We start from the raw sequence: 26,873 nt of genomic DNA, 5'->3' as shown, positions 1-26,873 counted from the left end.
GCTTCTTTAGGTAACCAGGAATAAAAGTCTTCAGAAAGGTTTGTGCATTCTGGGACTCTGCAAATAAATGTAGTAAGACTAGATTAACCTAGGAACCAAGTTCTGTGTGCTTCCGCGTTTTTAGGTATTGTAGAAATAAATTGCAGATTTATAAATCTAATTTTGTTTACAATTCTACACACAACATAAGTAGTAATTTTAAGCTCTTAAAAAAGATGACGTTATAGCTGCCTGAGATTAGGGTTGCCACCTGGCCGGTATTTTATCGGGCTGGCCGGTAAAAATGATGCTAATGTTATTAATAGGAAAAAAACATCAAGAATATAGGAAGGCCGGTATTTTTTTCCAGAAAAGGTGGCAACCCTGCCTGAGATATACCTGTTTGTATCATGTAGTTGGAATTTATCTGCACTGCTGAGCACACTCCTATTTATATAGCTCTGCAGCGGAAAGCCAAAGTTCAGCAACATCAGCCTTTGCCAGATTTCATCAAATCTGATCCATTTACAAAAACAAGGATGGGTTAAATGCATATCTGAAAGATATCTTTTGTGTCCAGCTTTTCGTTGACTTGTTGCTGTGTTATAGATGGGCCAATTCTAAAGGAGTTTTATTATTTTGTCTTTAAATAAATATATAAATATAATTTTAACTCGACTAAAGCAGTTTAAATTCCAGTGGGTTTATACTATGCATTGTTAGTTTGCTCAGATGTCTTTCCAATTCTGAAGTGTTTACTGCATGTTTGTTTTTTTTGTTTTTTATGGCAGCTTCATTGAACAATCTGGCATGACCTACACCCATATATTTCAATTTCAGCTTAAGGCTAAGGCCACACTAGGCGATAGCGCCGCGATTTGACTCGCGGCGACTTTTCGCCGCGACTTTTAAGCCGCAATCGCTGGGGAAACTTTTGCGCTGGCGTCTATGGGGAATCGCGAAAAATCGCCAGCGTAAAAACACACGCGGCGATCTTTTCTCTACTGTCGCTCGAAATTGCCTCGCTAGGCGATTTCGAGCGACAATAGAAAAAAGATCGCCGCGTGTGTTTTTACGCTGGCGATTCCCCATAGACGCCAGCGCAAAAGTTTCCCCAGCGATTGCGGCTTAAAAGTCGCGGCGAAAAGTCGCCGCGAGTCAAATCGCGGCGCTATCGCCTAGTGTGGCCTTAGCCTAAGGTGGCTATACACAGGCTAACAAAAGCTGCAGATTCAGTCCTTCTGGACCAAATCAGCAGCTTATTGGCTCATGTGTAAGACCCTCCAACTGGCCCACATGGCCAATATCTGGATACAAATCAGACAAAGGACAGGTTTAAAAATCCCATTGGAATTAGGACCTCATTGACGTGTTAATGTGGTCCTCATCCCAACAGCCTTCATTTCCATTGTTGTGATACGATTGTTTTGGCCAAGGGCCTCAGGCCAAACAATCAGCCTGATCTTGCCTACCTCATGGTGGCCTTAATCTGCGTCTTAACTGAACCAAGCTGAGAAACAGTGACTTTTAGGGCTGTGGTTTAGTTATTGAACAGAGAGCTGTGGCATTAAATGGCACGGAAATTTGCATTCACGGTGACCTGTTCTCTCGCCTACATATTTCGGTAGCCCCCCCATCTGTATAAAAACAAGCATGACAATGATCTCTTTCAAGTGATGGCACCGACGGGGTCTGGCAAGTTACAGTTGATCTCTAAAGGCCACTTGTTTTTCCAACTGCAGTGCTGGAAGTCCCATGGGTAGCCCTGATATGATCGGACCCACCAATGTGTATAATTATGTGTATCTCCTATTAATGAAAATGATCATAAACCGTTTGACTCTCCTTGTTTATGCCTCACAGCAATGCATGGGGTGGCCATTACCAGTACTCGGCTTATGGGCTCCTTTATAATTGGATCATACAAGAATTGGCCCATTTGTGGCTAGCAATAGTCATGTGATGAGTCAGTGCTACAATTAGTCACCTCTTCCATACATTTGGTGTTAGAAGTCATCCCTTTTTTTATGTGCAGTGTTATTGCCCACTCTGCTAGATCATAATGTTAGTTTAAAAACCATAAAAACGGGCAAACTTGATATATTTGTTTGGTATTGTGCAATGTAACGTAGGTACTGAAACTCTCCGGTTTATCTGCTCAGTGTGTCTTTGTACAAGCAGCATGTTAATCTCTCAGAAGTCTGATCTTGGGAATTTGCATCAATCTGGGGCACTTCCGGTGGAGTTGGGACCAAAAGGGCAGAGGATTTATAGTTCATCTGTCATTAAGCATCCTCAAGTGTTTAAAGCAGGATTTTTAAAGGAACAGTAACACTAAAAAATGAGTTTTTTTAAAATCTACTGTAGTGTACTGGTAAAAGTTGTGCTGTTGCTTCATCAAGGCTACTATAGTTGCTGCTGTGTAGCCATTCAGGCTGAAATAGGAGAAAAGGCATAGGTTTGTGTAGTTTTTTCATTTACATGGAAACCACCCACGTCACCACAGACACCTGTTAACATGCCGTTATTTGGGTGAAAAATTGGTTTTTAGTGTTTTTTTGTGCCGAAAACCAACTATACCAGTGACAGGGTCGCTATGGGAGTCCTTTTCACATAGAGAATGCCCCTGGTTTGACTGATATTGGCTTTACATGTTCCATAGGCCCCTGATATATCTTCCTGCCCTGACATTCCATGTCCTGTCTGATCCTTTTCACTTGTTCCTCTTTTTCCTCTCTGTTTAATTTCTTCCCTAATTGCTGCTTGTCTGACAGAGGACCATCTCTAACAGCACGTGGCTTAATTTATTAAGTTGCGGCAATTATCACTTTGCCAGCTCTCGTCTCTTTGATTTATGGCACGCAGCAGCAATGCAATGTGTGAAAAATGTTTGTTTGTGGAACCTTTTGATTTTAAGTTTTGCCTTTTGCAACCAACATAGGCATGTTGCATACACGGATTTCCCAGTGTGACTTTCTATTTTGCTGTAATTTCCTTAGCAATTCTTTGCTGTGTTGTCTTCAACTAAACTAAACCCCAAAGTTGAGAATTTTATAGTTTCCTTTCTAAATAAAATAATTTTATACACATTTAAACAAAATTAGTGTTGGCTCCAAATACACTGCTGCCATTCCAGGAAATACCTCAAGGTGGTGCTATAGAGCCTCGCATTAAAGCAAAGCAGCAGTTCAAGTCTGCGAGAATCTTCTTGTCGTGATTTGATTTTCTTTTGATTGTTATCAGAGTTATGAAGGCATATTTATTGAGAAGTGAATCTACAGCTCAGCACATGCCCTCAGAGTTCATTCTAATGTTGTTTTTCAAAGCATATGTATTAAAGTGTGAACCCACTTTCACCCATTAAAAATATACAATCAAAAATGACATGGAGCTGAAAAAAGAGCAGTGGAATTTCACTCGAAGACATTTGCAAGCTCTAGTTTCACTTCTTGATGAATATGCCCTACAATGGAAAACTTCTGAGTTCGGAGGTAACATAGTAAGTTAGGTTGAAAAAAGACACACGTCCATCAGGTTCAACCTTTTAACTCTATTTTAACCTGCCTAACTGCTAGGTGTTTCACTGTTAAACGACATTTAATTGCAGCGTGGTGCACTGGTTTTATACTTCCAAACAAAATTATCCTACATCTTCTGTAAAGTTGTAATTTAATCATTGTTTTTGGAAATGTCTGTACTTGTGCCATATTAGTACAGCAGGGGCTATGGAATGTGCAGTGACCGATCCCCTCTGAATATACAAGAGGTAAAACATTGTCTTCTTACCTTGCTCTCAACTAATTTGAGAAATGCTTAAATATTAACCCCCACATGGGTATTTACCTGGTTGCTGGAATCCCTTTCCTCCTCCCCCCTACAGGAATTCCTTGTCATACCAAACATTCTTTTGCTGATTGAATCTGGGGTACCTTTATAGGACTAGAGGGTGTGCTTGGATGTTACTTAAGCCCTGAAAGGATAATAAATCTTTCAAGGAGTGCCTGAAATGTGCACTGTTAAGGCTATGGGCACAAGACTGAAGGCTCCACCTGTACTTGCCCTACTTATTTTTGCAGGCTGAGAAAAGCGGATCTGCTCCATTGATTTGAACCCTGTGTGCGCTCACACATAGAACTGATTGATGCCGAGCTGTGTATTTGGGCTGACGTCAGCTTCAGGCTGATCAGGTTCAAATCAATGGAGCAGATCTGCTTTTCTCAGCCTGCAAAAATACGCAGGCTGTTTACTGCTAGAGCTTTCAGTCTGTGTGCCCATAGCATCAAGGGGTGGTTCATTAACTTTTTGTATGTTCTAAAATGGCAAATTCTAAGCAGCATTTCAATTGGCCTTCATTTTTCCTTTATAGTTTTTGAATTATTTGACTCATTATGACTTTCTAGCTCTCAAATGGGGATAGCTGACCCCATCTAAAAAAACAAATGCTCTTTAAGGCTACACATCTATTCTTATTGTTGTTATTATTACATGTCTTTCTAGTCAGGTTCACTCATTCATATGCCTGTGTCTTGTTCAAATCAATAGATTGTTGCTAGGGTAATTTGGACCAGCAACCAGATTGCTGAATAAAAATGCGAAAGAATGCAACGAAAAATGAAAGCCGATTGCAAATTGTCTTCGAATATCGCACAATACATTAATAATGGAACCTTGTTGATGGTTACACAGTCTATTTGGTTATCTAGCAGAGTGCTGAAATCTCTGCCATAAAATAAGATGAGCGACTTATATCCTAATTTAGCTTCTAATACCTTCTAATTCCATAAAACCTTCGAGGTTTCCACCAGCCAAGCTGGATTTCCCAGCCACAGAAGCAGCAGCAATGCAGCATAAAGAGGTTCAGCTTAATTCTGCCTAGTAAGTGTCCTAGTAAGTAGACCAGATTTTTTTATACTTGCAGTTGAACTGATGCTATTAATGTATATGTGTGTATATATAGTGTGTGTGTTTGTAATATAGGTGATCTGGTTCTTTGTTTTATCTTGGGCTCGGATATTGTATATGGGGAAGAGCTGCATTTCAAAAATTTCAGATACATTTAATGGGATATTACCTGGACATTGTTTGCAGTGGTGTAAACATAAAGAATTGCTTTAGGTGATATCCTTGCAGCGTTTGTATAAATATGTATCTGCTCTCAACAGGGTATCTGACTCCGTCCAGTCAGGAAATTTCACAAATCAAAGAATAAAGCTTACCCTGGAGAGCCTTCAAACAATTGTATTGTTTATTTCAATAAACAATACAATTGTGGTGTATCCTCGCATCACATTTATGTATTTAAACCGTTCTTGTTTGTGAACGATAACATTCACAAGTGCTTGACACAGTTTGGTACTAAATATGCTGCAGTATTGGCACAGATTTGGCAACTAGTGCTGACCGCTAATGCCATGTACAGGGACCTGTAACTGCATCTGGCCCCACTGCAAGCTAAAATGTAAGCAATTCTTGTTCAGCGAATGAGGATATACTATATCACATAGCTGTATAAGTAATTGATCTTCCTCTATGTTTGCAATTTAACATGTGAATTTGAGTTTTTTTTATGGTTTGCTTCAGTGGCACCCACAGTGGTCTTAAAGGGATTGTTCACCTTTAAATTAACTTTTAGTGTAGAGCGTGATATTCAGAGATAGTTTGCAAATGGTTTTCATTTATTATTATTTGTGCTTTTTGAGTTATTTAGCTTTTTATTCTGCAGCTCTCTACTTTTCACAATCTGGTTTCTAGGGTCAAAATTGCAATCGCAACCATGCATTCATTTAAATAAACAATTGGAATATGTATAGGAGAGGGCCTGAATAGAAAGACTATTCATGAAAAGTAGCAATAATACATCTAAAGCCTTATTGAGCATTTGTTTTTAGATGAGGTCAGTGACCCTATTTGAAAGCTAGAAAGAGTCAGAAGAAGGCAAAATAATAATTCCAATTATACATATTGAAGGACATTGAAGGAACGTATTAGGGAACATATTAATCAAATAAGTAATGTCAAACTAAGCATCAAACTAAGCAGCAAAACCAATGTCACCAGACATTTTCAGGTATGTAACAACAGTAATCTACAGTATTTTTCAATTCAAGGAATAGAACAAATTAAGACAGGTTTAAGGGGGGGAGATCTTCTGATGAAACTAAAGAAAAGAAAAGTATATTGGATTTTTCACCTACAGACCAGGTTGCCTCTAGGCCTCAATTATATTTTTGATGTGACTTGCTATATTTAACTATATATGTATGAACACATTCTTTTTATATTTTTGTATATACCCTGTAACATGGATTATCTAACACATAGATCATTGTATCTGTACTAAGCCAGTAGTCAATTGGATGTTATATGGCAATTGGAACATGTGCCTGTGATTGGTTTTATGGAAGGGAGGGACTATATGGGCCAGTATTTAAGGAACAAAGTAAGAGAGACTAGTTGGATTCTGCCTATGACTAAGTGCTGGGTAAGCATGAAACGCGTCAGGCGTTAGAGGGTATACTCTTAATGTTTTTTAATCATTGATGTGAATAAAATCTATTTTTTACTAATCAGCATGCTTTGGAGAAAAGTTTTTTCGTATCTGCAATTATACATGTGGCTTAACTTAAACTGACCATAGTGTGAATGAGACGTGGCCTTGTATTAAATATTGCATTTGTTCAGAGCAGACTTGAATGATCTCTTTTTAAAGCGATGCAGAAATGACAGAACTATACAATTAAAGGATCATACTAAAAGCGGTGTACAAGCCTGGGCTTTCCTCTGTCACTCAACTTCTATTAGTCTTTCCGCACGTGAATGCTGGGAGTGTATGAGGATTACCAATTAAGTTTTTTGATATTGGGAATCTGAGAATAGGAGAATATACGTCCTTTCTATGTGCATTTACTGCTCGGTATGCTAGTTTGTCTTTTTGGGAAAGTGCCAGATGTGCAAGTCGTCATGAAGACTTATTCCAGATGTGTCTGCACAGAGAGAACCAGAACAGGGAAAAGGAGACATTTCTTTGTCAGATCTTGTCTATTTCTTTCTTCACTGCTAAACAAATTCTTTCATTCTTAATCATGCTGGCTGCTTTTTCCCCCCTTTTCATCATTGTGTTTTGACCTTATATGGATATCCTCCACCCCCCCCCTTAAAAACTTCCTTTCTTCTCTCCTCCCTTCTGAGTTGTTTTTTTTTTTACATGTGGCACAGATCAAATTAGCTTCAGAGCTTTCTGTGGACCTCCCTTTCCTAAGACATTTTCCCCCTGTTCTGCAGGAAGGCAGGGAGTTTCCATTCCTCCGGCTATAACTAGCATTCGCTTTCTGTTCCTTCAGAACGCAGAGAATCTGCCCCCCAGTTTTAATCGGAGCTCTCTCAGTGTATTAAGGAAGAGGTGGGAGATTCCTGGTCAAGCAGGCCGGACTGAAGCCACCAGCAGTTCCCAGCTGACCCAGAAGGTGAGCAGCCCTAAGGGAGAGAATATTTCTCCGGAGGAGCGTTCTGAAGTGGTCAGCACCAAGGCTCAGTCTCCTGCACTGTCCGGCAATCGCTTCCGCTATCCCAGTGCCATAGAGCACGGCTCCGGCCACAGCGTGGGGGAAAACATGGACCAAGACTTAGAGATTACAAAGCAGGACACCCCTGATCCTTCTCCCAAGGTTGAAAAGTTTAATGTGCCATTAAACAACTTGAAGATGATGTTTGAAAAAGGTGAAGTTGCCAACAAGGTAAGAAACTGTGGAGCAAGCCATCTTTACAGAGCAAAATAGCTTACCTGTACAGCTGAGCATCTGCTATGTAGTGTGAAATGCCAGCACAGTACTGCCAAATAAACTGGTTTTGGGTGAAACTTTTGTTTCCCTTTTATTCGGCTTTAATTCTTTATTGGCAAATACATTGTCTATTTATTACAGTTTGTATTCATAGGTTTACTATTTGTTCTTGAGACAGATGTTTCAGCTTCTGTGGTTGTAATTATCCACTGGTCCTGCTCACTAGAGTTGTGTACTGTACTGACAGTGTAGCAGATCCTATAACAGTAGTGGGTATAATCAAGTCTGACAAGGGGCTGTGGATATAGTAGGGAGAGATGGTGCCTAGTAGCAGTGGGATAATGGTCTCTGGGAAGGGACTGTGGCTGTGGGATAGCAGGTATAGTAGGGAGAGATGGTGCCTATAGTAGCAGTGGGATAATAGTCTCTGGGAAGGGAGTGTGACTGTGGGATAGCAGGTATAGTAGGGAGAGATGGTGCCTATAGTAACAGTGGAATAATAGTCTCTGGGAAGGGAGTGTGACTGTGGGATAGCAGGTATAGTAGGGAGAGATGGTGCCTATAGTAACAGTGGGATAATAGTCTCTGGGAAGGGAGTGTGAATGTGGGATAGCAGGTATAGTAGGGAGAGATGGTGCCTATAGTAGCAGTGGGATAATAGTCTCTGGGAAGGGAGTGTGACTGTGGGATAGCAGGTATAGTAGGGAGAGATGGTGCATATAGTAGCAGTGGGATAATAGTGTCTGGGAAGGGAGTGTGATTGTGGGATAGCAGGTATAGTAGGGAGAGATGGTGCATATAGTAGCAGTGGGATAATAGTGTCTGGGAAGGGAGTGTGGCTGTGGGATAGCAGGTATAGTAGGGAGAGATGGTGCCTATAGTAGCAGTGGGATAATAGTCTCTGGGAAGGGAGTGTGAATGTGGGATAGCAGGTATAGTAGGGAGAGATGGTGCCTATAGTAGCAGTGGGATAATGGTCTCTGGGAAGGGACTGTGACTGTGGGATAGCAGGTATAGTAGGGAGAGATGGTGCCTATAGTAGCAGTGGGATAATAGTCTCTGGGAAGGGAGTGTGACTGTGGGATAGCAGGTATAGTAGGGAGAGATGGTGCATATAGTAGCAGTGGGATAATAGTGTCTGGGAAGGGAGTGTGGCTGTGGGATAGCAGGTATAGTAGAGAGAGATGGTGCCTATAGTAACAGTGGGATAATAGTCTCTGGGAAGGGAGTGTGGCTGTGGGATAGCAGGTATAGTAGAGAGAGATGGTGCCTATAGTAGCAGTGGGATTGTGGGAAAACCTTTGTAAGGGCAATAACCGGATGTGATGATTATAAAGAAATATATAATGTTGCTCAGCCTGCAGTTGTTAAGGAACAGAAGAAATGTAATACTCATTAACAGCTGTACGTTGGGGGAGGGAAGAAACATTTGTGCTTGTCTGTTATATAAAGAATATTTTCTGTTATATTACAAGTATGACTTAAAAATCTGTTAAAGTATCCTACATAATACAGCTTGCTTTTAAATACATAAGAAAGTAGTCCCCTAATATCTTTCAGACATCACATTCTGTCATCATTTTTGCAGCTTGTGTGCCCAAAGACTTGCCTGTTTTATACTGTATATAGTCCTTCTTTATTGTGATAATGCTGCTTTTTGCAAAAACAGACCCGTTGGCATATTGAGCAGTGTGTATCCAAGCCTGTACTTACCAGGAAGCAGCTGCTGATTTCCTCACACTCCTTTCCCGTCCCAATGTTTGCATGGGGGGGGGGGGGGGAAGCATTCACGCCATTTACTTTTAATTTGGGTGACTTTTTGGCATCTCTCACCTTGCTAGCTGCAATACTTTACAACGACATTCTCTTCTGGAATGCCTTGTTATAAAGCACCACCTGTATGAAGCACACCTGGGCTTATGTATAATGTGATGCAGGACTGTCCATACATCCGATCAACAATGCACAATGTTTGATCTAGTGCAGTTACAATACTCTTTGCCAAATCTGCTTGCTCTGACATACTTGGAGTAGGGTAACTTTACTGTTTGCTTAATTAGGCCGAGAATACAGTTTATTGCAAATGGCAGATCCAGTTGGTACCAATTTGTATTTTACATGGACCTCTTTTGGGAAACAACTCGTGCTTGCTGGCTTCCCAATAATGTGACTAAAAAAAACACATTTGATATGGAGCAAAAACCCATAAATCCTCCGTGTATTCAGCTGACAATAGAATGGCCATTTTCTGGTTCTGACACCTAACTTGAGTCTGAGATGCCGCTGCAGTGTGAATCCTACATTTTCAGCTGAAATTCCTTGCCCCCGATCTTAAGCACCTAATGGAATGAGCAGCTGTGAAAAGGTCAGAGGCTAAAGTGGCATGAAGCCTTCCCAGCATGGCCGCCTTCTGATAAGCCATTCAGCTGGGCCTGTTTCTTGGTAGATAGTTTGGGTGTGTCCTTGCTTTCCGTCCGACAGGAAATCCAACACACTGACTTTTTGTATTCTCAGTCCTTTGTCCAGCCTTGCAAGCCTCATATACTGTTCTTCTCCCAAGCTCTGGTTACAGTTTTCTGTGCCTCAGGCAGACCATGTGAGGTCATTGACTGTAAATCTCCCTCCCCCTCTCTCCTAAGCAGCAGTTATTTGAGCAGCAACGAAAAAATCATTAACCCTTTCTAGCCCACACAGCTGGAAAATGGCAACCCCAAGCTTAGAAACTGGGCCCCGAATATCTTCCACTGGTGTTGGAGACATACAGAAACTGGAAGTGAAAACTCTTTGTAGATTGTAATTAGATGCAAGTACAACTTTCCAATATACATTCATTACACATTTTCACAGTTTCTAAATCTAAACCATTGTTTGTTTACCCTTTGTTTTCTTGCTCAGACTCTTGAAACAATGAAACTCTCAGGAGTCAGAGACGGGCGTTCACAGATTAACAATTTCTGTTTTAGGGTAAGGACACACCTGGCAATTTGGGGAGATTGTCACCTGGCTACTAATCGCCTCTTCTTTGGGGCGACTTTGGGCGACTTCGGAAAACAAATCGATGCGTGTGAATTGCCGCAGTCGATTTTCATTTTAGCCGGCTGAGGGCAGGGGGAAGGCAGTTCAGGGAGATTGTCGCCCGAAGAAGAGGCGATTTGTTGCTGGGGGCGACTAATCTCCCCGAATCAAAGTTTCAAACGGTTCACTCAGGAAGTCAGCCAACACGCAGAGCTTGCTGCAAAGTGCTTTTATTCACAACATGTTTCGGGCTAAGCAGCCCTTGATAAAGGGCTGCTTAGCCCGAAACATGTTGTGAATAAAAGCACTTTGCAGCAAGCTCTGCGTGTTGGCTGACTTCCTGAGTGAACCGTTTGAAACTTTGAATTGATACACCTGTGGCGGGGGTGTCCACCAGGATTAACAGCCTTGAATGTACTACACTTAGTCATCTCTACAGATTCTAATCTCCCCGAATCTGCTCGTGTGGACTGACCCTTAGTGCAGAGACAGACGTGGAGATTGTCACACGGCAACTAATCACCGCTTCATCGGGCGACTAATCTCCCCGAAAAGCCTTCCCTGCGGCTAGAATCGAAACCGCCAGCGGCATGGCACTCGATCGCGTTGTTTTCCGAAGTTGCCTCTCGAGGAAACTTTGGGCAACTTGAGAAAACAAAGCGATCCTGCCAGAGATTTAGATTCTAGCCGTGAGATAAGTCGTCTGAAGAAGAGGCGATTAGTCGTCGGGCGTCTAAATCTCCCCGAATCTATATGGCGATGGCATTAAGGGGTTGTTCACCTTTGAGTTAACTTTCAGTATAAGCTTCTTTTACAGAATTGAAGAGTGTGCTCTGCTTCATCCTTGTTCCAGTCCAATTAACTTTCAGTATGACATAAAGAGGGATATTCTGAGACAATTTGCAATTGTTTTTAATATTTTATTATTTGTGGTTTTTGAGTTATGTAGCGTTTTAGCTCTCCAGTTTGCAATTTCAGCAATCCGGTTGCTAGGGTCCAAATTAACCTAGCAACCATGCATTGATTTGAATAAGAGACTGGAATATGAATAGGAGAGGGTCTGAATAGAAAGATGAGCAGTAATAATTAGGAATAATAATGTTTCTAGCCTTACAGGGCATGTGTTTTTATATGGGGTCAGCGACCCCCATTTGAAAGCTGGAAAGAATCAGTAGAAGAAGGAAAATAAATTCAAATACAATAAAACATAAATAATGAAGACAGATTTAAAAGTTGCTTAGAATTGGCCATTCTATAACAAATGATACAAAAAGTTAACTTAAAGGTGAACCACCCTTTTAACAACTAATGTTGAACCTATTCATTTATGTATATTGGAAAGTTGCTTAGACTTCCATGTCTTTCATTATGAAAAAAAGTTTTTGGAAGCAGGCCCATTGTAATATTGTATTTTAGCGTCTGTTGGTATAGCCTCCAGATCCTATTCAAGCAGCACAGCAGAAATTCATTTTAAAGCATCTGCCACCCCAACCGTGACCGCTTTTGGCTGCTGTAGAATATTGGGCAGACAATTTGCAAACTCTGTAATTTTTCTGTTCCAGCAGGGTGCTGAGTGTACTTATTGATAGTCATGTCTCTCCTGGGACTAATTACCCCAGGAAACACAGGAGTGCCTTGGCTAACCAAGCTTGAGGACGTCACTATTGATGTCTGTAAGAAACATTCCAGAGCTTGAATCATGACTACAGTGCATGTGGCTTGCTGTGTACATAGACATATTGCTACAATGTGGCCACCGTCCCTCTGTGTTAATGTGCATGTAAATGTCTTGTTTCTGTAGGGGAAGGTTGTAATAAAATGGCTGACATGACCTAGGCTATGTGTTCACATGTGTGATAGAAGTGCTTTATTTGAGCAGCTAGCATACATCAACACACTATTGTGCCCACTAAAATAAGTTGTTTGCCATGCTTAAAGGACATGTAAACCCCTTCCACAAAAATGTAATCCGCGAACAGCCTCTTTACATAACTGCCACTCTGGTTGTTAAAAGGTTAACAGTAAGGCTGCAGCATCCCCTTAATCACTTACGTAAAATCCGAACCTGGTTAAGGCGAGAAGGACTAAAAGGAGCCAAAAAGCCCGTCACAAGCAATTACAGTGCTGTGTGTATGGCATGAGACATTCTGATTTTAGAAGGCTTCACTTTGCTTGTAATTGCTTGTGAAGGGCTTTTTGGCTCCTTTTAGTCCTTCTCGCCCTAACCAGGTTCGGTTATCCATTTTGCTACTCTCCAAGTCCTACCCCATCAGAGGCCATGTTCCAATGTCTTGCACTGATCTAATAAGATCGAAACAGGCTGTCTACAAGTTTGGATACATGGTTCTGAACCACTAGGCTGTATCTGTGCTATAAACCAGCGGTTCTGGATGCATAGTTGGGCCAAAGGGACATAAAGAAGTGATTTGCATGTCTGCCTGTGATGCCTTATGGGAGAATCAAAACTTTAATTTTGGGTATCTAGGCAGTGCTATGTGTATGGCATGAGACAAGTAAATACCTTCTGGTTTCAGAAGGCTTCACTTCTGAGGTATTAACTTAGAAATCCTTCTACTCTTCTAACCCACTCTGCCCTCTCCCTCAGGAATTTACTTTGACTGTGATTCATGAGCATGCTCAGATTACTAAGCACACCCTCCAGTCTAACAGCCAATGAAGAGATAGCGTTATTGGTTCTCATAGAAACTGTTCTAGCTGTCGGATCCTAATCACCTCTCCTGAGCTCAGCTTAACAATTACGCTGCTCAACCCCAGCAGAACTTTTAATCAAAGTATTTTGTGCCTGTGTAACTTGCATTCTGCATTAAATGAACTTTACAGTATAAAATGTCCTATTTGCAGATGCCATTGTTACTTATGATGTGTCAGAGGGAAAATGACCGCTGGGTGAAAGCTGCTATTTGTTTTAGGAAAATTTGATGCGCTGGCAAATGGTGGGGGTATATGCAGTACAACTGATGTGGCTTGAGTGGGGAAGATATGCCCAATTTAAATACATGTTAGGGAAAATGTAGACTCTACATGTCCTTTAATAAAGGTAATGCTGAAATTGACTTCACTTGCTAATAGGTTAAGAATAATTTAACTTTAGCGCCAGAGGGAGGCAAATATCGACCAGTGAAAGCATTTTTATAACAGAGGATATTAAGATTCCTAATGGCACACACACCTACACCTACCTTTCCTGTCCAACCAAATGTAAGAGAAATTTATGACTCTGTATCCGTGTTAATACTCAATCAGATCTTGATGCATAGTTGCCAACAGGGACATAAAAATGGATTATTGGAAGAGACATTCCTCCAATAATTCCTCTAATAATTCCTTTATCACTGTTTTCACCTTTATTGAATAATGATCAGTAATGATATATACTCTGCTTCCTACTAGAGATGCACGAAATCCAGCAGATTGTTGCAAACATATGATTAAACATCTTACTTTGTTTTATTTTCCAGTCTCAACCGGAACCTGGGAAAATTAATGTTGGAAGAATTATTGCAGACAAGTATGTCTCCTCTGAAGACTCCGATAGCTGCTTCACTGACAAGAGTGAGTGTTAATATATTAAGGGGGCTGGGTCACTACTTTGGTCAGTTTGGTCTTTTTCTTTTCTCCATCTAATGGAATCATATTATAAGTATGTGTTGCTGGCAGGCGGTTTAACATGTTTGTGAAAGGCTAGGGGCAATATCCACTGAAGGACTCCTTTAAGCCAACTTATCTCTATGCAGTGGGAGCCAGAAATTCAAACTTGTTTTGGAAACCAAACATAAGCCTGGTTGCTAGCAAATTAGTTTTAAACATTTGTAAAGTTCAAGAGCCTCTACTTAAGTTATTTTTTTCATGTAAAGACTGCCAAAAGCGAAATATTTTAGACATGTACTAACAAATCAACAGTCAAGCTTTTGGTTCATTCCCTGATCAGCCTGTAATATTGTACATACAGTGATTAATAGGGAAATAAAAACAGGATGTTTCAGCTTTTTCAAGAACCAGGGTTTAAATCACAACTTAAATTCCACAATAAACCCAATTCTCAACTGTAAATATAAAAAAAGGCTGCAATTGAAAATGATATACAGTAGTTAATTTGAGTTGTGAAAAAGACGGTCTGCTGGCAGTGGAAAGCAAGACCGTAGCTGTGTGACTTGGAAGAAACAAAATTAAATGTATCTGTCTGCAAGCTTCTAGTTTCCCTTTTATCAGAGAATTCGACTTATTTTTGAGGAATGTGCTCAGGTATTTGCCTCCTCCACCCCCATCCATCCTTATTCACTACATTGTCAACATTTGTTCCAGCTTGTATGAGTAACGTGGGGACGTTTTTGCAGCCAAAAAGAAGCTACCATTTTTTTTTTTTTTTTTTTTTAACTTCAACCTCATCTGTTGAAAATAACATATACATGGTAATATTATGCAAAATAAGTTGCATCCTGCTGCCCTTTAAATAGGTGGAGCCTGTTTAAGTTACAGTTGTATGTATATTTTTATTTCTATAGTGCTCCTTGAGGGCAAAGCACTGTACAGCAAAACAATAAATTGATAGTAACAAACAAGGGGTCATTGAAATAAAAAGTGCATTATTAGAAATACAATTCACATAAATATAAAATATAATTACAATAGAGATTAAGTGCTCAGTGTCAAGGAAACAAAAGGCTAGAGGACCCTACCCGTAGGGTTTACAGTCTAAACGGGAGGGTAAAATACAGACCCAATTCAGAGGGGTATTAAGGTGCTGCAGGTTACACTGTTATATAAGTGCCAGTTCCCAGTTCAGGTGTTTTATCAGCAATCACTCGCAGTATAGAATACCATAACCAAAGGTCAACGGGTGATAGAATTTATTAGTTTTCTTTTCACTAGATGTGTTTGTTGCGTGTATGTTTGTGTGTATTTGGTCATGCACAAAGCCTGTATGAGCTAGCCAAAGCACTCTGCTGCTCTATATATATCTTTTGGGTTTATTTTGTAAGTCCGGTGAGTGCTCTACATGTGCCTTTTCATGCTCCCAGTGGGATAATTGAACGCATTCCACACTAGAACAGATGTGGATTTTGCTGAGCACTCTGTTTCACACAGCCTTTTCCTATATTTATAGTGCCCATTTTAAAATACAAGCACAGATCCATCTGCGTATCTGCTTGAAAAGTTTGCATGATGTGCAGCAGATTGAAGAAAAAAAAACAAAAAGTATGAAATATTTAAAAATTCTTCATGCACCATACCAATGAGAAATGCGATCCCGCAATGCAATCACTCGACTTGTATCTTATAGTTTGTTATAAATGTTTCAAAAGGTTTTTTGGTTTTTTTTGTAGTTGTCACTGAAACAGAATCTTTCTCTTGTTGTTTTCTGCACTGTTGGTTTTGTCTATTGAAACAGTGTAGCGCATGCCAGCTTATGAAATGTCCCATGCAGAAGCATGCAAGGCATTGTGTGAAAATGTAGTCTTGGCTGGTGGAGAGTTGACCTGCTGCATTCTTTCTAGAGACAGAAAAGGCAAAGTAGATTAAAAGCATATTTTACCACCATTTATAATATTTATCCTGAGATTCTTTTGGAGCTGCCGCAGCAAAATTTCTAGGTTATTGAACAAGGACAGTCTGTCCTTGGTACACTTGGAAGTGCAGCAAGGTAGAATGCTGTATAATTTTTAACAATCTTGCTTTTTGTCACTGTCTTATAGGTCTTTCTATATCTTCTGGCTCTCCTGATGGCTCTCCAAGCAAACACACTTCTCATAGGAGTCTGGAAGAATCTCCCATTCTGCAGGCAACTCCGCTGAGAGATAGGATGGCCAAGTATCAGGCAGCTCTTTCCAAACAGGCAAGTCCTTTCTGTTTCTCACATGTTAATGTTGCCTTTTGTATGGTCTCATTTCTCTCTGCTATAGAAAAAGTAATCATTTTTAATCGAGAAGTAAAATTTCTTGGTTAAAGTGCCTACAGCTGAGCATTAAAGGAGAAGGAAAGGTTAAAACTAAGTAAGCCTTATCAGAAAGGTCCATCTAAATATACCAGTAAACCCTCAACGTAATGTTGCTCTGAGTCCCCTGTCAAAAGAAACACTGCATTTCTTTCCTTCTATTGTGTACACATGGGCTTCTGTATCAGACTTCCTGTTTTCAGCTTAAACCTCATTGCCCTGGGCAAGAGCATGCTCAGTTTGCTCCTCTCCCCCCACCCCTCCCTTCTCTACTGTAATCTGAGCCCAGAGCAGGGAGAGACTCAGGCAGGAAGTGATGTCACACCACATTAATACTGCAGCTCCTATTCTAAACAAACAGAGAGTTTCTAGAGCTTTTTACTCAGGTATGGTAAAACATTCTACAGAATAAATATAGCATTCTAGCTTGCACTATTGCAGCTCATCTATTGGCAATAAAATGCCTCCGTAGCTTTCCTTCTCCTTTAAGATCTTTCTCTAGGGGCATGAAAATAAAAGTCTGTTCTTGAACCTGACCGTTTATCCAAGTTGCCTCATCTACTTTTTAAAAAGCACGTTAAAGGGACAGTTCATCTTTAGAAATCCTTTAGTATACCATAAACTTTTTTTTTTTTCTTCTATTTTTACCAGTTTTCTAAAATATGGGGTTAAAAAAGAAATTGGATTATCTGTGAACACTATAAACTCTGTTGGAAACATCAGAAATCTATCTAATCTAATATATCTGTTCTAAGAGTTGCTTTGTTTCAGAGAGATTTATTGTTACAGACAGTAAATCTCAGAAGAGACTTGAGCGTCTTCTGCTGAGCAGTGTTTCATCCGATGGATGAGATTGTAACCGTATATAAAGCCAGTGACCTGACATTCTAAGCTGCTTATGGAAGCAGGAAAAGGGGAAACAAAACCATAAAATATAGAAAATAGCAATCCATTGAGTCATTTTTGGCACTCTGCTTATATCAAAATAAGCTCTGTGAAGTAGAACTGCCCCTTTAATATTAAAATGATTTTTTTTATTTAGTTGAACCTATTATTAAAGGAGTGAAGAGGAGTTTGAGCACCTTTCCCAAGAGTGTTCTTTCACACATGGCTCCTTCACTTTCAGCAATGCCCGTCAGAGACAACTTTTAAGAGAGGTTTAAGAGACAACTGAAGGTGGTGATCAGGATTTTCACTGGAAAAGAACAATTGCTTCTATTTTCAAGGCAGAGCCTGGAAGCAAACCTCTCTATAAACCTAAACCCAGTCTCAAGAATAGAATTTTACACTTTGCATGTAATTATTCAGTTACAAAGATAATCTAGACTTAAGTGTTCCAGTTACTTGCTAGCTGATTTTACTCTTACTGTTTGTAATAAACTGAGCTCATGTATGTGAAAGTACATTGTAGGTACAGATATCCTGCTTCAAATAGATTGATGCTAACAAGTCTAGTAATGGCAACAGTACAGACTACAGAGCGACATGATTTCTCACATGGCGAATGCAGGATTTTTTTTCCAAGCAAGCAATCTACCACTTACAAATACAAACAGTGAGTGTAAGTTATCAGTAGTCCCAGGGCTCACTTGATCTGCTGGCTACTTGCTCAGTCACAAATTGATTTTATGTTCTGTACCTCACTAAAGCAAACAAGGTTGTATTGGTGCATGTCCATGGCACTAACCAAATTTGTTTTTGTAATGTTTGTACTGTACTGTGTTCACAACATGCCACATTTACACTTCTATTCTGCCTTTTGTTTTGATAGAATGAGGTGAAAAACCATTCTGAGCAGAAAGAAAATGTCCCCCCAAGCCAACTGAACAATGCCTCTTCTCTTGACGATGAAAAGGTAAAACCACCACTACACAAAGAGAAACTGCCTTTGCCTAACTTGATTTGATTGGCACCAGCCTAGGGCTGAGAATGATTGATTGATTGATTGAAGAAATTGCTATCTGTGTAACTGTATGACTAGTTTACGTATCTGCGTATCTTGACAGCGCTATATAAATAAATGATGATGATGATGATGATGAATAGCAGGGCTGATGAAACAACTTATTGTTATCTCTTCTCCAGAGAACTGTGAATGAGAACAGCCCCATAATTTCCAGGAACACCGCGGAAAACCATGGTAACTTCAATTTACCCTTTTTTTCTGCATTCCATTCTTTGTTTTTTTTTTTCTTGTCCCTGCTCTCTGCCCATAGAGTGGGGTGTATAAATACCATTTGTATACAAAAGAAAGCACTTTCTGTAAGTATCTGACATGCAGTATATTTTTGGACAAATACAAATATTGCAACACCCCAACCAGAGCAAAATGTCAGAGGCTCCTATTTGGAGCATGTATATAATCCATGTATATTCAATTTACACATTTATTTAGGGAAGGGGGAATTATATAAATTGATGGATTTCAATCTTCTAGGATGTAATGTTCCTTCCTAATGATCTCTATTTCTTAAAATTATTGTGTACAGAAATGTATGTATTTTTTTTTTCTTTCTTTTTTTTTTCTCGCAACCCATTGTAATGTTGCCAAAAATGTGCAGTCACCTTTTTGACTTCTATAGAGATTGTTGTTACCTGTTGCCACAATCTTTTCTTTCTTCTTGGGATAGAAAAAGCAGAGCACAGTGAATCAGGGGTGTTATAAGACAACGGTTACCTCCATGTTTTCTGCCCCTTTCCAGACTCCTCTGATCCCAGACTGCTACTTGTTCTCCTAGAAAAAATGGACATGCTAGAATATTGTAATATAAGTTTGAACAACTTTGGTCATTTAGTATATTAGTGATGCTTGGAATTAAATACAGTCTGTCAAGCCCTTCTAGTTGCATTTTCTAGAATGTCCCAATGTTGCCAGATCTGATAACCACATGTAATTATTATGAGTTGCAGTATTTATCAACGTTGGTTTTTTTTGTCAATCTAACAGAAAAATATGAAGAGATTCAGACATCCATCGGCTCTTCTGAATACAGTCCCCAAAGAGTGCTAAATCAGGTGGAGGCTTCACCTCCCAAATCTGTAAAGGTCAGTGTGATGTGATATAAGCAAAATAGCTTGGCAACTCTGTGGTATGGTAAAATAAATGCATTCGTGAAAATAGGCTAAAGGCGATGGCACACAGGGCAATTGGGAGCAGCAATGTGCTTTCATTTTCCATTTAAACTCATTGCGTGAGCAAAAAAAAAAAAATCATCTCAGTATTAATGAGATCATCCTAAAGCTGATCTCACATGTGCTACATACAGGGGTTCCCAAAAGGTAGATTGGGATCTACCAATAGATCTTTAGCAGGTGATCAGCAGATCTCAAGACACTGTCAACAAACAGCTTAACTAAATTATCCTTCTGTATTAATCTTTTTATTCAGATATTTATTCTGTTAAAGCTACATAAGAAATAGTTGTTTTTTTAAACATAGTAATATAAATTCTCTTATAAATCAAGTAATATTTTCCACAGAACAGAATGCTATCAGTGATATTATGGATGTATATCATAATGGAATAACATCACTAAAAATAGACCCCGCATTAGTAAAGTATGGACACTCCTGAGCTACAGCCGTGGCTTCTATCTGCCTGCATCTTTTTTTGCAGATGGGTGAAAATGAAAGACTAAGAATTTTCACACAATTTTTATTCTGTTTTGTCTGCATGCAGGCCCACACAGTGCCTATCAGTGCAGAGACACAGCGGGAGGGAGCACATTTTGTCTTCTCACCACCTTCATTTATTCTGCTACTTTTGCATTAAAGGGATACTGTCATGGGAAAATATGTTTTTTTTTTTTTTTTTTTTTTTTTTCTTTTCAAAATGCATCAGTTAATAGTACTGCTCCATCAGAATTCTGCAGTGAAATCCGTTTCTCAAAAGAGCAAACAGATTTTTTTTATATTTAATTTTGAAATCTGACATGGGGCTAGACATATTGTCCGTTTCCCAGCTGCCCCAGTCATGTGACTTGTGCTCTGAAAAACTACGACTAAAAAAACAAATACTGGTTCTGGAATGAAATTTTAAATGCTAGAATGAATTATTTGCAGTGTAAACAGTGTAATTTAGAAATAAAAACGAAAAATCATGACAGAATCCCTTTAAGATCACTAGAAGTGGCAAGGAGTGAGGAAACGTGGGTAATTCCATGTATGCATAGCAGCAATATTCTGTACATTTTGGCACTACACAAAAAGCAAGGGCCTTGTCCTATGGGTTCTTTTTTATGTTGAGCAAAAATGTTCCAACTCTGGAAAGTATTTTTTTTTCTGTGTTATCTATATATGCCAGTTTTTGTAACAGCACAAACACGTTTGTGTGTCAACCGGAACGACCCAGTACTGCTTATAGAATTAAAGGAACAGTTCAGTGTGAAACTAAAAATTGTGTAAATAGACAGGCTGTGCAAAATAAAAAATGTTTCTAATATAGTTAGTTAGCCAATAATGTAATGTATAAAGGCTGGAGTGAACAGATGTCTAATAAAACAGCCAGAATCCAACTTCCTGCTTTTCAGCTCTATAACTCTGAGTTAGTCAGCGACTTGAAGGGGGGTCACATGGTACATTTCTGTTCAGTGAGTTTGCAATTGATCCTAAGCATTCAGCTCAGGGGACCCATGTGGCCCCCCCTCAAGTCTCTGATTGGTTACTGCCTGGTAGCCAGTCAGTGTAAGCCAAGAGAGCTGAAAAGCAGGAAGTAGTTTCTGACTGACTTGTTATACATCAAATCACTCCAGCCTTTAAACATTACATTTTTGGCTGGCTAACTATATTAGAAACAATTTTTTATTTTGTACAGCCTATCTATTTACCCAGTTTTTATTTTGACACTGAACAATTCCTTTAAGCTGAAGAGTAACGTTTATCCAGCTGTTATTGCTTTGTGTTCTGTATTTTAGTGCCTCATTAATCAGTCTATAGTGACTGTTTATAGGTAGTCCATAAAAACTGTTGGCAAAAAGGAATCCTTTGCTAGCTAGACTGATGTGGATTGGGTAGACTAAACAGTTGCTACTCCGTCCATGAAGTCAACTTGTTTAGTCATAAAAATGACTGTGCCTCTAGTAAATGATCCCATAGTGCTTAGTCCTCTTATCTCTTTCTTCCAGCTTCTGTTTCCTGCTTTCCTGGTACCTTCTCTCTGTTCCTGCCTTCTTTTCCCTACTAGTATGACTTCTGTGGCCACCTCTCTCCTTCCTGCAAGCTGAATTACAGGGGGGTGCACAGCCATTCTCTATGGCATTCCTTTCTGTGGGTTATACATTGGAACCTGACCAGCCTTGCACATGACTGCTAATCATTAAGGTTTGGAAATCACCTCCAGACAGCTAATCTTTCCTGCATCTTGTTTTTTATGCCATTACTTCATATTGTGATCTGTGAGCTAACGGTTGCATTGCTCCAGGCACTAAACATTTCCATCTTAAAAAGGAAATTTAGGAGATGATGTTTTTGGAACAACATACACTTGGCATGGTGGCTGCTGCTCTTTCTGAATTTTCTTTTGGCCTTAAGCCATTCTGTATCTAAACTTTCTAAAACTGTCCCATTGCTGCCTCTATTTAACCAAAAACAAATGAAAGCGCTTGCTCACCAGCCCTTTATCGTTTAACTTGCTCTTGCACGTGGAGATTACAATATAATTTTGATTTCATTATACTACAAAGTATAAGTGGTGCTAAACTGAGGATCATTTATTAACAATAGGCAAATATGCTTTTGTGTAGTAACCCACAGCAACCAGAGGGTTGCCTTCAGTATTCTGTCTGATGCAAAGGGTTATACAACACGGGGAAATTAAGCCCTCACAGGAAAGCTCCATAGGGTGGCAAATATACCAAAAATACCTTTGCATTGGTCTCCGTGGAAATCACAACAAATTTTGTGCCATTTCTCTTAAGGCAGATAGTTGGTGTATAATGTTTCTCTTTCCTTGTAGCACAGACTGCATCAGGGATGTCACATGACTTTTCTGTTCTTGTGAATAACAGTCTCTAGCATCCCCAGGCCAGCCAGTGCTGGGAGTTTTTATTTATATTAGCCATATGAGGTATCAAGTGGGACATTACTGCAATACAGTTCTTAGTTGGGGATCTTACTTGATGAGTTTAATGGTAGTTATTAACATGATTTTTCTTCCCCTAGAAGTTCCAGTTGCCGGCCAGAGAAAGCTGCTTTAGCTGCCAGAAAACTGTCTATCCAGTGGAACGTCTCTTTGCCAATAATCAGGTGTACCACAACAGCTGCTTTCGTTGTTCTCATTGTTCAACCAAGCTCAGGTATGCATCATTCTCAACATCAAATCTAGAGTCCCACTTTTAGGGTGGCGACACACACTAAGATTACGGGGAGATTCGTTTCCCAGCAACAAATCTCCACTTCTTCTTCGGGTGACTTTAGAATGTAAAACTCCGGCGGGATGGCACTCTGAGCACTTAGTTTTCCGAAGTCGCCTGAAAACAAACGATCAGAGTGCCATCCCGACGGCGATTTAAATTCTAGCCGATGGGAAGGCTTTTTTTGGGGAGATTAGTCGCCCGAAGAAGAGGAGATTTGTCACTTGGCAATTAATCTCCCCGGAATTTTAGCATGTGTCACCAGCCTTAGAGTAGCAAATTGCTTCAGCAGATGACATTTTCATAGCTCCCTGACCGATACCTTTAGTACATAGATATGTCAGGATCAGTGGGCCACCAAACACATAATAAATGTACAGAACAATATTATTCGTACATATCTGGCCAGCTTTAGAACCGCTTTAGAACTGTGGTAAATGAAAGCTCTGCTTCCCAAACTATGAGGCTGGCACCTGGGGGGGGGGGGCCTAAGCAGTAGCAGGGGGACCGGCCTAAAGTTTAGTTTGGAGGAGATTTGGGGATTATTTTCTTTTATACATTTGCAAAAAAAAAAAAAAAGTTTCTTTTTAAGTTTAGTCAGATGTATCCTGTAAAAAGGTCTGTTCTTTCCCAATGTCCTGAACCAAATCCTGAATGTGGTAATTAGCTAATTTAACTGCTAGAAATGTTACCTTTCATTTCTTCTTGATAAACATTCTGCAATTATTCACCAATATGTTATCTTATAATGATTAGAAGTATACTAATGTTTTCTTTTTGCTTTTTCTGCAGTCTTGGAACTTTTGCATCACTACATGGTACTGTTTACTGCAAACCTCACTTTAACCAGCTGTTCAAATCCAAAGGGAATTATGATGAAGGTTTTGGGCACAAACCACACAAAGAACTTTGGGTTAACAAAAGCGAGACAGGTGAAACAGAAGAGAGCCCTGTGCAGACTTCTGCTAAGGATCCCAACAGCCCTGTTGTGGAAGAAGCTCCCATAGCAAAAGTCGGAGTCCTAGCTGCATCCATGGAAGCTAAAACCGTTGATACTGTGCAAGATAAGGAAAAGCAAGTGGAGACTAAAAGGCTGAAAATTGCCTGGCCTCCCCAAGCTGATTCTAGTGCTTCTGGTGGTTCTGTAGAGGAGAATTTTAAAGTGCATAGACCAAAGTGGCCACCAACTGAGGAAATTCAAAAAGTAGAAACAGAAGAGGAATTGGACCTTAAAAAGCTCAGGAGAAGTGGATCACTTCGAGAGCGCAGCCGGCCTTTTATATTATCTGTGGCTAAGCCTGTGGATAGTGACAAATCCCTGGATGATTTGCCGGCATCACCTCCAAAGTTGAGAAAGTCAAATTCCTTTAAGCTACGCAATACCTGGATAAAGAAGCCAGAAGAAAGACAATCCGTGGAAGAAGACCACAAGCCCTCACAAAATAATAAAGATGTTTCTGTAGCCGATGAGGAAAAAAATGAGATTCCTGCTAACCCAGCTGATAAAATCTTGGAGATTGAGGATGTTTCTAAAGTGGAGGTTGTCGAACAGCAACATTCCCCTGACGAGTCCATTGAAACCAGCCAATCAAGCGTGGAAGATCCAGTAACCCCTAATGATTCCTCCCCCGAGGAGTACCGAAGGTCCCAAGATGTTGGCTACTGGGAGGGAGAAGAATCTGAAGATCTTTCTGTGGAAGATCAAATCAAAAGGAATCGGTACTATGATGAGGAAGAGGATGATGATGTTAATGATGTTGAAGAGAATGACTAATATGGCTTGTGCAGTGTATGCGTTTGTACAGGGCTTTGCCTTAATTTTATCATTTAGAATACCATTTAACTGTGGCCCTTGCCTTTCTTATAAAAATTACTCCTTTTTAAAGGACTGGTTGAGGTTAAAAATATGGAATGTTGCTGATACCAAAACTAGGGACGAGGAATGGAAAGGAAATCGAGGAAACTAGTAAATACAACCTTTTTTTACCTTTCAACTAGCAAAGGCCACTTTCATTTATATGAGTTTTTAAAAAAAAAAAAAAAAAAAAAGTAGTAATGTCACACTTGTCTATTTGCTTCTTGGTGGTAAATACCAGTTTTCTACCAAATCTAGACGTTCCTTCCATGGAGTGGTAATTCTACCTGCCACCCCACATGTGCCCTTATTTCCAGGTAACAAGAGATCCTTGCCTGACTGCTGCCTGATCTCTTTTTCACATTGCAGAACCTTCGTGAGTCACATGCGTATGTTAAAATGCTTTCTGTTGGCATGTCTTGCCACAGACGTCTAACCATAAAAATATGCAATATTGTAAATGTCAAGGGATTGTGAATGTAACTGCCAATATGACTGATTTGCCTCAAATCTTATCTGCTTTTGAGAATCTGTATTTGCTGGTTACTAATTACTGGATTCTCTCAGTACTGTAATCATTCTGATCATTTTTCATTCTGTGGAAGTGCATTCGTTATGTATGAGAATAATATGCAAACTGGAAAAAAAAATCTCTGGTACAATAGAGCCTTCAGTTGTGGTTGAGTGACCCAGACACCAACCCTAAACGGGTCTTAATGTGCAATGAGCTGTTTTGTAATAGACGTTGCGAACTGGAATGTTATCGGTCAAGCTGACGTCCTTGTGTTATTTAATATGCAATGCATTGTTTTGCACTGGAGGGATTTATTAGCAAAATTAGCTGATTACTTCTTTTACATTCCAAGTTTGCTGCTTAAGAATCTCTTATCCTGTTTCATTCTGGATATTATACATTCCTAAACTTTTAACTGTACGCTTAGTGTGCGGTTAGGCGCCAGTCTTCATTTTTGTTGGTCAGTGACAGCGACCTGCATTGTGAACTCATTTATTTCACGTATACCTTTTTTTTCAGTGAACTCTAACAGGATTTCAATAGGTGCAACACTAATTTTAGAGGGTAATTTTTTAAAATTCTTTCAGACCTTTTACCCAATTTTGATTCTTCATACTGACGGATGACAGGACTGTTTTATGTGTGATGCAGCTAAATTGCTGTATGCATGATATAAAAAGTGTTTTTATATAAAGGTGTAATATATTTTGCTTTCCAACCAATCTGACAATAAAGAATTTTATTCGCTGATATTTTGCTTATGGGGTTTTTTTTGTCTTGGCTCTCCTCCTGTTGTGTATGAATCAATAGACATTTGCACAGAGCAATGAGTGCTTCAATACTTCAGTTGCTATTGGAAGTTACTCTGAAGCCCAAAGTTGGCTGAGGACCTTTCTAAATAGAGTGATATTCTCAGATGTTAAAGGGACAATTGGGTTAAATAAATCTGTGGTGGGCAAATTATTTGAAGGCTTGTTAAGGGATAACCTTCAAAATGTTGTCCTTGTGAATGGCATTATGAGCAGCAATCCGCATGGCTTTATGAAGGATAGGTCATGTCAGACGAATGTGATTGCTTTTTATGATGAGGTACGTAAGATTCTGAACAGTGGGGGGGGCAGTAGATGTGATCTATTTGGATTTTGCCAAAGCGTTTGATACCGTGCCCCACAAACGACTGCTTTCTAAATTAAGGTCATTCTTCCACTGTACAGAACACTGGTAAGGCCCCATCTAGAATATGTCGTACAGTTTTGGTCTCCATCACTCAAACAGGACATTATTGTATTAGAGAGGGTACAGAGAGGGTACAACTAAGCTGGTAAAAGGTATGGAAAATCTTAGCTATGAGGAAAGACTGGCCAAATTGGGGATGTTCACGCTGGAGAAGAGGCGCTTAAGGGGTGATATGATGACTATGTATAAATA

At 39.7% G+C, this 26,873-nt stretch overlaps 1 protein-coding gene across 3 annotated transcripts in view; it reads left to right on the top strand.

Annotated features, from left to right (window-relative positions):
* The window catches only part of lima1.S (LIM domain and actin binding 1 S homeolog), a 44,117-nt gene extending 17,922 nt beyond the window's left edge, over positions 1 to 26,195 (top strand). For 2 of the 3 annotated variants that reach the window (XM_018250174.2, XM_018250173.2), the window contains exons 4-11: positions 7,320 to 7,712; positions 14,252 to 14,345; positions 16,487 to 16,626; positions 18,497 to 18,580; positions 18,811 to 18,865; positions 19,673 to 19,770; positions 22,886 to 23,019; positions 23,869 to 26,195. In XM_018250174.2, coding sequence (XP_018105663.1) covers positions 7,320 to 7,712; positions 14,252 to 14,345; positions 16,487 to 16,626; positions 18,497 to 18,580; positions 18,811 to 18,865; positions 19,673 to 19,770; positions 22,886 to 23,019; positions 23,869 to 24,850 — 1,980 coding nt within the window. In that variant the 3' untranslated portion in view covers positions 24,851 to 26,195. The remainder of the gene's footprint in view (positions 1 to 7,319; positions 7,713 to 14,251; positions 14,346 to 16,486; positions 16,627 to 18,496; positions 18,581 to 18,810; positions 18,866 to 19,672; positions 19,771 to 22,885; positions 23,020 to 23,868) is intronic. The other variant, XM_018250175.2, reaches the window with a different exon arrangement.
* The last annotated feature ends 678 nt before the right edge of the window (positions 26,196 to 26,873 follow it).

The sequence above is a fragment of the Xenopus laevis genome, chromosome 2S (genome assembly GCF_017654675.1).
Source record: "Xenopus laevis strain J_2021 chromosome 2S, Xenopus_laevis_v10.1, whole genome shotgun sequence".
NCBI lineage: Eukaryota > Metazoa > Chordata > Amphibia > Anura > Pipidae > Xenopus > Xenopus laevis.
Note: the sequence above shows the minus strand (reverse complement) of the source record. Positions and strands in the feature narration are given on the sequence as shown.